At 42.4% G+C, this 11,331-nt stretch overlaps 1 protein-coding gene across 2 annotated transcripts; it reads left to right on the plus strand.

Moving 5' to 3' along the window:
- Window positions 1–280: 280 nt before the first annotated feature.
- On the plus strand, window positions 281–6,461 carry AMER2 (APC membrane recruitment protein 2). Of its 2 annotated transcripts, XM_036301184.1 has the most exons (2): window positions 296–1,092; window positions 1,471–6,461. In XM_036301184.1, the coding sequence occupies exons 1-2, from the start codon at window positions 306–308 to the stop codon at window positions 2,337–2,339; spliced, it is 1,656 nt and encodes a 551-aa protein (XP_036157077.1). In that variant the 5' UTR covers window positions 296–305; the 3' UTR covers window positions 2,340–6,461. The 2 variants fall into 2 exon arrangements, with proteins under 2 accessions (XP_036157076.1, XP_036157077.1); XM_036301183.1 differs by having other exon boundaries at window positions 281–6,461.
- Window positions 6,462–11,331: the final 4,870 nt, after the last annotated feature.

An 11,331-nucleotide genomic window follows, 5' to 3' on the forward strand; every position in this document is an offset into this window, starting at 1 on the left:
TCTGCAGCAGCTCAAGGCTCTGTTGCCTGCTCTTGCACACACCCCGCTCCCTCCCCCATCCCCCCTCCCGCCCCGCACACTATACAGCGCAAAGCCAAGTCGGATGGATCCTTAGTGGGTTAGGGTGTTATATAAGCCCTGGGCGGGCGGGGAACTTTTTTTTCTTTTTCCTGTGTGTTCCAGCAGCAGCGGCAGCGGCGGCGGCAGCAGCAGCACAGAGTGGCTCAGGTTGATTTAGAATCCGGATGACAGTGGCCTGGCGCAAGCCCACAGCTGACGAAAGCTGCTTCTCCCGCTCGGTTTCCATGGAGACGAGCGAGCGCGGCCGCGGCGGCGGGGCTGTCAGCGCGCGCGGCGGCGGCGCGGCCGCGGGGGTCTGCAGGAGGAAGGAGGAGGCCGGTGCCGGGACCCTCGCGGCAGACATGGACTTGCCTTGTGATTGTGCTGCCGGAACTCCGGCCTCCGAGCAGCCGTCGGGGAAGATTAACAAAGCTGCTTTCAAATTATTCAAGAAGAGGAAATCGGGTGGCACCATGCCCAGCATATTTGGGGTCAAAAACAAAGGGGATGGGAAAGGCGCGGGTCCGCCGGGCATGGTGAGGAGCAGGACCCACGACGGACTAGCCGAGGTGGTGGTGCTGGAGGGCGGCAGAAAGGAGGAGCCGCGCGGCGGGGGCGACGGCGGCGGTGGCGGGGGTGACCGCGGCGGGGGTCGGCCGAACCCCGGCCCCCCCAGAGCCGCCGGGCCGGGCGTGGGCTCGCTGGCCAGCAGCTCTGTGGCTAAGTCGCACAGCTTCTTCTCCCTTTTGAAAAAGAACGGGAGGTCGGAACCTGGCAGAGGGGACGCGGGAGATGCCGGCAAGGCTGGCGGCAAACAAAAGAGGGGGCTGCGAGGGCTCTTCAGCAGCGTGCGCTGGCACAGGAAGGACAAGCGCGGCAAGGAGGGGGAGCGCGGGGCGCGCTCGGGGGGCCCGGCCGGCCTCGCCCTGCCGGGGTCGCTCACGGCCAGCCTGGAGTGCGTCACGGAGGAAGCGCCGCGACCCGCGTTCGCGCCGGAGAACCCGAGCAGGGACGCGCCGCCAGACCCAGCAGGTGAGCCCGGAGTGGGAGAGCCGGCGCCGGCCTCCGCCGAGCGCCCCGAAGTGCCCCGCGGCCAAGAGGCCGAGGGCCCCGGCGCCCCGACCGCCAGCGGCGCCCCGGGAGAGGACGCCGCGGGGCCCCGGCGCGCCGAGGATCCCCGGGCACCCCCCGAGCTGGGCGCTGGGCAGGTGCGGCCGGCCGAGGATACCTCCAGGACAGGTGACGTTCCGATAAAGACCGTCCCCCTTGTCGACTCCGACTGTGGCAGCGGCCGGGCGTCTGCCGTCCCTGACCCTTCCTCTGTTGATCCGCCCTCAGACCCATCGACCGATCGTATTTGTTTGATGTTTTCTGACGTGACTTCACTGAAAAGCTTTGACTCTCTTACAGGCTGTGGAGATATTATTGCAGACCAAGAGGACGAGGCAGGGCCCAGCTGTGACAAGCATGCCCCGGGGACAGGCAAGCCAGGTGTGTCTAAAAAGAACCCCAGCGTGGTGGCCTACCAAGGAGGCGGGGAGGAGATGGCGAGCCCGGATGGGGTGGATGACACCTATCTGCAGGAATTCTGGGACATGCTCTCCCAGACTGAGGGCCAAGGACAAGGCCCCCCCGAGGGACTGGCTAAGGCCGCCGCAGCACTGGACGCCAAGGGGGCTCCCGAGACCTCTAAAGACACCCGGGGGGTCGAAGTGGCCAAGGACGTGTCCTCGGTCAAGCGTAGGAGGCTCAACCGCATTCCCATTGAGTCGCAGCCCAAGGAGGAGCCCAAGCACCTGCTGAAGGAGCAGCAAGAAGGCGTCCCCAACAGTGATGAGGGCTACTGGGATTCCACCACCCCAGGCCCCGAGGAAGACAGCACGGGCAGCGGGAAGAAGGCGGGCATCTCCAGGGATAGCTACAGCGGCGATGCGCTCTACGATCTCTACGCGGATCCGGATGGAAGCCCGGCTGCCCTTCCTGCCAACGAGGAGGCGCCCTGTGTGTCTAGGTTAAAGCCCGTGTCTCCGGGCACCATCACCTGCCCACTGCGAACACCAGGCAGTCTGCTGAAGGACTCTAAAATCCCCATCAGCGTCAAGCACCTCGCCAACCTTCCGTCCAGCCATCCCGTGGTGCACCAGCAACCAGCCAGGAGCGAGGTGCCCAGAACAAAAATCCCGGTGTCCAAAGTGCTCGTCCGCAGGGTCAGCAACCGAGGCTTGGCTGGGACCACCATCCGGGCAGCGGCCTGCCACGACAGTGCCAAAAAGTTGTGAGGTCTTTGAGGCCAAGATGGATGGACCACATGTCAAGGAATACAACTTTCCCTGGTAACCACTGAAATAAGTTCTGCTTTTCCTAAAAAAAGGCTTTGAGGACCTTCTCTGCTACAGAGCCTGGACCGAGGGTCTTTGTCCCCGCTGGGGCAGGAGACACTAGAGAGGGGATCCACACTGCACATGGGAGTCTCCTCCCCAAGATAAGTCCCTGGGAATTATTTTCAAGCACTTTTTTTTCTTTTTAAAAATATGTCTTCTGTCTTTTTTCTTTAATGCACTGAATACTTGGAAGTCATCTTTACTTGCCTTTTCAGAAAGAGGACTCAGCCAAACCGAAGTAAGTGTCAGGCCATGATGTTTGGCCATGCCAGGGTCCAGAGGTCTGGAGGAGCCACTGCAAGAACCAGAAGAGTCCTCCTCTTCCATGATCCTTCCCTTCCCCTTCCCCTTCCCCTTCCAGGGGGTGGGGTGGAGGGTGGGCAGGGAAGACCCTTTGCTGTATGGAAAACACCTAGAAAGCTGGGGAAAAAAAACACCCCCAAACAACCAGAACAGGTATTACCTGATGAGCAGAGGGCATCACTGGCAGAAAATTTTCCTAGTTTCAGTTGCTAGATATGCAAATAGGTAAATATCTACCACTGGGTCAAAGAAAGGAGAGTTTTGGTTTGATCATTTGTTTGGGGAGAAAAATGCTCAGCAGAGCAGGTTTTTTCCTTTTTGTTGTTTTCCCATCCCATGCAGAAATCAGGACTGGGGAAAGATTTCGTTACATGCCAACAGACCCAACATTGCAGCATTTATCAACTGTCACTTTTTCATGTGTAGATAATGCATCTTTTACCGTTTATCCAGCTGTTAACATTTTATAATCTGTTCGTAACCTCAAGTTTAAAACCTGGTTTTATAGCTAAATATGGTAACTGTCCCCAAACCATTGATATTCTTTTATGTGCCGTAACCTGCAGCAATTCTGTTGTTGTTTTATATGGGTTCTCTGGCTTTCCGTGCACAAACAAACAAAACAAACTATTGTGTTGCTGTTCCAGGCATTGGTTCTGCCTTGTCTTGGTAGGAGTCTGTTTCTTACACAAAATCTTGATTTTTTTCAGAGATTTTACCTTTGTTATAAAAAATTTTGGATTCAACCGTCCCTCAATATGGGGATTCTAAAGTGAGGAACACACAACAAACAACAATAGAAAAATATAGTTTTTCATATCATTAGACTTCTGCTTCATAGACTTATGACTGAGACAGGTTATGTTCAGAATATAACACTGGCAAGCTTATATATCATAAACACTTTATGCCAGGATTTTTTGAAAAGTGGCTTACTTTGTGTACATTCTCTATTATTTGAGATGAAATATTTATTTCAGAAAGGGTTCCCATACGCCTCGGTAGTTTGAATTATAAACCGAAGCAGTTCCTAGAATACTATTAAGGTCTAATGATTCTACAACAGTGTCTGAAATGCACTTCAGAGCGTTTAATCAAGAGACCAGAGTTTCTGCTAGGAAGTGACTCATGGTGTCAGGAAGATAGACATATTCAAAGGAAACTACACATGTAAATGACATCAACACTTCTATATAACTTTCGTTTTTCCAGAGATTGCCTAAGTAATGAACTGATATTACATGTTTTTTAAGTTTGTTTTCTGTAAAGGAAAGAATAAGACAAGTATACGAAAGCCTATTTGAATAATATGAATGAAGTAACAAAATAGTCATCAAAGGAAAACAAATTTGAGGCAGTTTTAAAATCTCCATTTTAAATCTGCAGCGATTCGGTTAGAAGAGGTGGTAGAGATTTGCCAATTTTTTTGTTAGATTACTGGCTTTTATTGCATTGTGTCAGATTCTTAGTGTTATTTCAAAGTAATGTTTCATTTTCTTGTGTCTATAGATGAGGTCCTATACTCAGGCATGGCTTTAAGAACTCTGAATACATCATTAGGAATTCATAAAGCAACTCACACTCACACGTGCTAATGCACTCAACTGTGCACAAACTAACAAAGGCATCTACTGTAAAATTGGAAGTTGAAGTATTTGAAATGTTTTCTGTCTTGAGAAATGAATTTAAATTTGACTTAATGCTGATAGTACTATTTAGGCTCAAAAAACATTCATTTTCCACTAGTGAATGGAAAGAACATAAATTTTATTCCTAACTGTAAAATGAAGCATCTTTATTTTCTTTTTGTGTATTTTCTTGCAAGGATTGTATTTCCTCAGTGAGAATACATGGCAAAGTTATGATTGTTCATTTGTTCAGTTGTACAGGAAAGTTGGGAGTACCTGAAGTATTAATGAGAATACTGTAATAGTAAAGGCAATCTATTTATTTTGTAAGCACTGGGACAAACTATTTTTACTTTCACAGATTTGGGGCTTATTTCTGTATTTACACTGCTATTTTGTGTGGTTTTTTTTTTATATATAAGTAAAGGAAAATGGCAGCAAAGTGTATTTCCTCTGACCTGTCCATTAACCATTTATACATGATTGAAAACATGTTTTCTACTCTTTTTTCCATTTTTTTCTCTATATCTTTAAGAATTCCACATACACCAGTCAAATGAAGGATTCAGGCAATGAATTAAATGCCTTCAGTCACTTGATGGGAAATCAGGACCAGTGTAGGAAGAGGGTGTTCTTAACCTTTTCCAACCGTAGACAAGGGGTCAGAGCTGTTTGTTTGTGTTTTTGTTTGTTTGGTGCCAAGGGCTATTTTTATCCATTCATGTTCATGGAGAGTGGACTTTTAAAAAGAATTTTAACAGATTTCCATTTCAATGATTATTAATGCATTATCTAATTTGGCCATATTTCCTGATTTTTTTTTTAAAGGAAAGGATTGGATATGGGCTGATGACACCTTTCCCGAGTATGATTCTGAGATGCTTGGTTGACTAAGTCCCTGTGGTGAAAGAGCTAGCCAAATTAAAAACAAAAAGTCAAATCAATTGTTGGCTCTGAATTTATTGGTCAGTGTAACAGCTCTGCACAAAGACGGCCTGATTTTGGTATCTACATTACACAGACAGTACTTGAACCACTGTGCTTGGTGCTATCGGTGGTTGATGCTTTTATTCTCCCATTAGCACCAATAAGGAGAAATTTTACTGCAGCATTTTGAATAATTACAAGAGAAAGTAGATCTTTATTATTTCATCTAATAACAACAATGGAATATAGGACATTAAGGATTTTTTTTGGATACCTTTTCCACAAATTATCTGCCTACTTAAATACAAAGTGTTTAACATCTACAAAGGTGACGACTTATTAAGTTTAAAGGGTTTACTAATTAATTGCAGAACTAGTTTTCAAGTATTTGCATTTAAATGAAATTTCAAATAGCCCTTTCCCCACATAGTTATCAAGGTAAAAGGATATATTAGATATCAAGATTTCTTTGAACTTTCTAAGAGTTTTCATTATTGATATCTTAGATTAATTTTCAGAGACTCTTTATCTTTAACTTTGTAGGGAGAGTTTGAGTAATGGAACTTTCTGTCTTCTCCCTTTGTTTCCATCATGTTTGCTTCCTGCCCTCAGATAACAATAATGGGATCTTTCTCATGATTTAGCGCCTTTTGACATTTGCGTTGTGGAACTCATTTCCTGGGTTTAGTTATTCTAGATTTCTCTCCTGATGATGATTATCTGGACTTGGCCCCTGTGCTTGACTGCTACTGAGACATGTTCTAGTACATTCACATATACTTTGCTACCCTTATTGTCATGAAGTTAATTTAGGAATTGTTATACTCTTAAAAATAAGGAAGAAAAAACATCACAGTTACCTCCTATCACGACTGAGGATGGCCAATTCAAAGTTCCTGGATGAAATGAGAGGAGGCACCCAAATACTTCAGTCTAATCCTGTTTCCCTTCCCCTTCTCCAGGCAGACCAACGTGTGAATAACAGTTCTTATTTAGGGATTTTCAATTCGTTACATGAAAAAATTTATGAAATAGTTTGAAACCAAAAGGCTAGTATGGCAGACTATCATTTAAAATATATATATTGATTTCAGAGAGGAAGGGAGAAGGAGAGAGAGATAGAAACATCTATGATAAGAGAGAATCATTGACTGGCTGGCTGCCTCCTGCACACCTCCTACTGGGGGTGGAGCCCGCATCCCAGGCATGTGCCCTTGATGGGAATGAAATAGGGACCCTTCAGTCCACAGGCCAATGCTCTAGCCACTGAGTCAAACCAGCTAGGGTGAGTCTGGTATTTTAATATAGCCAGTGTGGGCAATAAGAAGCAAACATTTTCCTTCATAAAAAAAAGCAATGTAACATTGTCAGGTGATATGCAAATGTGGTTCCTCCCCAGGGCAGTCATTGATTCTGCTACCCCTTCCTGCTCTGAAGATTTTCTGACGGCTGCCATGGATTGCTTCTCAAAGTCTTTTCACTGTGATAATGGTTTAAAGGAGACAGTTTGTTGCAACGATAACCATGTAAATGGAATATTATTATCTCATTGCAGATAATGTTTTTAAGGAGTGACTCAGAATGGTAGTTTGATGATTATGGAAGGGAGTTTCTTCTCAAACTGAAAAAGGAAAGATTAAAATAGTCACAAAGCCTGAAACTGGGCATATTTTATGATGGATATTTACTTTAATTCAATGCAACACATATTCATGGGCATATACTGCAGCAAATACTTAATAAAAATCCATTGGAATTCACATGTAGCTATACTGTAATTGGACATATCCATTAAAAATGCCTTTATTTTGATTTAACATTTTTTTTTTATTTTCTTTTTTTGTATTTGTTTCCTGTAGTTGGTGGGGTGGAGCAGAATGGGGTGCGGTTGAACAAGGGTGGTATGTATTAAGCCACATAGTAGTTACAACAATGATTAACAGTTGTTGAGTACTTACTGAGTGCCAGTGACTGCTAGGAGCTTTAAAAGTCATTATTTGGGCCTCTTAAGAGCCATGTAGGTTAGGTAATATTATCTCCCTTATATGAGATCTTTAATTCATCCTTTTTGTTTGTTTCTATCCCATTCCATCTCCCCTCCCCCAATTTCTTCTAGTTTCTGGGACAGGGATCTAAATTCTTTAGTGATTTATGATAATACCAGAGCTGAGAACTGCTTAGTGTCATTACCAACTTACTTTCAATAGAAAAAAAGCTAACCCATGCCAAGAGGCTAGAAATTGGTTTTGTGTCTGAAATGATGGTGCTCAGGTCACTGATAAGGAAACCTACCCCGTGGTGCAGTATGTCTTCCTTTGGAGATATCCTCTCCTTCTAGACAGAAGTATGGACAGAAATCTTTTCTGTTGTCATGGTGACACTTCTTCCCTGACAGGATGTCAGTCATTTCAAGCATGTTTCATTTGTTCTGAATGTTCTCTGTTTAGATAATAACTAGCTGGATAATCCCTTGATACAATTCTGAACTTCAGAGATAAACTGGCTTTTTCAAAAGTAGTGCATCCTACCTTCTGTCTACAGCCATTGAATACTAGCCTATATTTTCTGATTCATTCATTCAATTAATAAATATTGCGTATTTATTTTCCACCACTGTGAACTTGAACATTTTATATTAAAATAACTAACATACTGTGCTAGGATGGTGCTCTGTGCTTTTCTTCCCATTGTGATCTCCAGTGCTCACAAGAAACAGGCAAGTGAGTATTGGCTCCATTCTACAGAGGAAGAAAACCATGCTCACAAAGGTGAAATATCTTGTTCACGTCACCCACGTAATAGGTAGTGGGCAGGATCTGAGCCAGAAATCTAACTCTATAGCTCATGCTTTAATTATAAATCTTTTTTTATTCACATGATTTTGTATAACTTAAGAAATTGAGCAAAGTTCTGAACTGCAAGAGCCAAGCCAGATATTTATGATTGTTGATACCATTAAAATGACTGTTTTAGCTAAAAGTGAACTTGTTATTTAAAAAAAATTACTTGATGGCTGTATACATGCAGCCATCAGGTTTTTTCTCACCTGGGCTAGCCTACTTTTGGATTATATTCACCAATTAGAGTTACATACTAGCAGATCTACATACAGCTGTTATGATATAATTGCTTTGTCAATAATAAAGCAAAAAATAATTTCAATAGTGAACCTGGCAGGTTGCAACCTGAGTTTTCTTCTGCTCTGATTCTATTAAGATGCCACTCTCAGTATTTAGGGAAAGTTTGTTTGAAATTGCATCACAGTGATAATCAATGAGGATATTTTACTAATATAAGGGCTACCTACACTTGGTAAAAAAAAAAATAGACCTCATTTTAATGAGATGCAGTGGAAGATTTCAGTAACAGGTGGTTGGTTATTCTATTGTGTAGTGAACTGGGGTAATTTTTGGAAATTATTTAATAATTTGGTAGAGTTTCTGATTCATGGGAGAAGATAACATTTTTTTAAACAAAATAGAACTCAGGTTACTTGTTATTAGAGACATTTAACTTGCTCAGATACACACATGGATCATTTAATAAACTCAAACATATACTGAAAATATCTGGTCAAATTGCAGATGGGCATAGACACACAGTAAATACTCGTTAACATGTCATGAAATGGCCCTAGAGAGCTTATAGGAATTACCACCCTCCTCCCCCAACTACACAGTTATTTCTAAATAAAGGAGGAGAAAGTTAACAACCTAATAACTTAAGGTTTTATTGCTCCCAGGGTAAATTTAACTGAACATAGATGATCTGATTGATAGTAGTAGTTTTATAAAGAATATCAGGGAAATGGTTTTAATGTTATAGGCAAGGTAAATTCCTGTCATTTTTACTTGACTCCAGCTATCTACCAGGCTCATTGCTAACTTCAGGTTTTGTCCAACTTGTTTATGTGAAATAGCTCAGTGTAATATGGGGAATTGCAGGTTATTTGAAAATAATGACAAAGAAAACCCAAATGAGAAACTCCATTCTATAATTAGTTTTCCCAAAAGTCAGGCATGTCTTTGAAGACAAGCTTTTGGCTATATTATTTTTGTGCACAGGAGAAAAAATTGTTAGTAGGTTTATAGATATTATTTTTATAATAGAATGTTAAATTCCCCCCAACATCCAACATTGTCTCCTAGAATTACTTTGTTTTTAAAACTTGTTTTAAGAAAAGATTCTAAATAGCAGTAGCGTCTTTTCTCCTTTCTCCATTCCAATGATTTAATGGGATAAATGAACCAATGTTTATATTTTTAAACTTGTAAATATTTTATTTTGCGTATTTTGTATATTTGTTGATATAATTCCATTTTGTGCATATGTATCATTGTGCATGTTTCTGTTTTTGATAGTCACTCTTCTAATGAATGTAAGAAGCTTGGACTAATAGCACTTTTCTTGTCTCATTCAAACGTCCTAAAATGAAAATACTACACTGCCATTTTAACTGCTGTGTTTAATTCAGTCAATAAATTTTGTTGCTTCTTTACATTTAAAGTGAATTCTATTTGTTGTTATTCTTTCTCAGAATGAATTTTATTTACAGCCTTTTCGATATTTAGAATTTATACTAATGATGGTGGTGATGATAATGTGATGTGATGTGATATGATGTGAGGTGTGTGATTGGAGGAAAGACCAATGGGAGGCCCATATTTCTTTCCACACTTTGTAAACAAGTGAAAAAGTATTGTTGGGTTTGGGCAGTTGCCTTTTTAAAAATATATATATTTTATTGATTTTTTTACAGAAAGGAAAGGAGAGGGATAGAGAGTTAGAAACATCAATGCAAGGGAAACATCGATCAGCTGCCTCCTGCACACCCCCTACTGGGTATGTGCCTGCAACCAAGGTACATGCCCTTGATCGGAATCAAACCTGGGATCCTTTAGTCTGCAGGCCGACGCTCTATCCACTGAGCCAAACTGGTTAGGGCTGGGCAGTTGCCTTTTGAAAAGCTTGTTCATTATTCTGACTCTGATCTGGTTTCTGAGCCTTTTACTCAGAAAATTTTTCATTCCTTATAATCCTGCGTGAAGCTGGCTAACAACCTGCCTGTGACTGTCAGAGAGCAGCCAGTTGGAGTCTTTCCAAGGGGTTGTTTTCTATTTTCATTTGGTTTTGGTTTTGGGGGTATCTTTTTACTTCCTATGTATAATACTTCAAAATCCATAGTATGTTGAAACTCAGTGTGAAGAATAATGAGGTTGTGCCATTTTAGGTTTGAAATATCCGAATTGAAGACCACATAAATTATTTTGAGGTATACCTCCCTTAAAATAGGCTTGTTCACAAATATATCCAGAGACACTGAAGCATGCAACAGACTGGCATATTTCAGAGGGAAAGGAGGTGGGAAAGGATTAACCAAATAACTTATATGCGTATATACATAGCTCATGGGCAGACCACAGTGTGGGGAAGGCTTGGAAAGGGGGTGGGAGCAGGATGGAGGGAGACAATGTTGGGGCGAAGAGGACATCTGTAATACTTTCAACAATAAAGATTAAAAAAAAAAATAAAAAATAGGCTTGTTCCCACTGCAGTTGCTTACATTGCTCTTAAACACCAACAAAATTTATATTTATCTGTAGGACATAATGAGGCTAGATGCCCAAAGGGAGATTTAATTAGTACAGTAAATAATTTCAATAAATATACATTAGTAGAACCACAAATAGTGAGATAAGAAACCCACAAAACCTCTCCTACTATTCTGCTACCTCTCCCCCATTCTCCCAGCCCCTTTGTCTTCCCTCTTCTTCTCTTTTCCTAGAACTAACATGGAAGGAACCTCAAAAATAACTGAACCCAATCTTGCTTTAATGAAGTGATGAGGAAACTAAAGCTCAGAGATGCTGAGAGACTTACTCTAAAGTCTGTGAAGCTGTAAATTGTGGCAAAAAAAGACCAACTTTGAGATCCAAAAAGAATCTGGATTTGAATTCTGGTTTGGACACTTACTGGCCCTGTGAATCCAGGCAATTTCCTTAACTTCTGTGAGGCACAGTTCCCTACTCTAT

The sequence above is a fragment of the Myotis myotis genome, unplaced genomic scaffold, assembly GCF_014108235.1.
Source record: "Myotis myotis isolate mMyoMyo1 unplaced genomic scaffold, mMyoMyo1.p scaffold_m19_p_3, whole genome shotgun sequence".
Lineage (NCBI taxonomy): Eukaryota > Metazoa > Chordata > Mammalia > Chiroptera > Vespertilionidae > Myotis > Myotis myotis.

What these genes read in the sequence shown, in the direction of transcription:
- AMER2 (XM_036301183.1), top strand. Translation starts at nt 306, where the DNA reads ATGGAGACGAGCGAGCGCGGCCGCGGCGGCGGGGCTGTCAGCGCGCGC.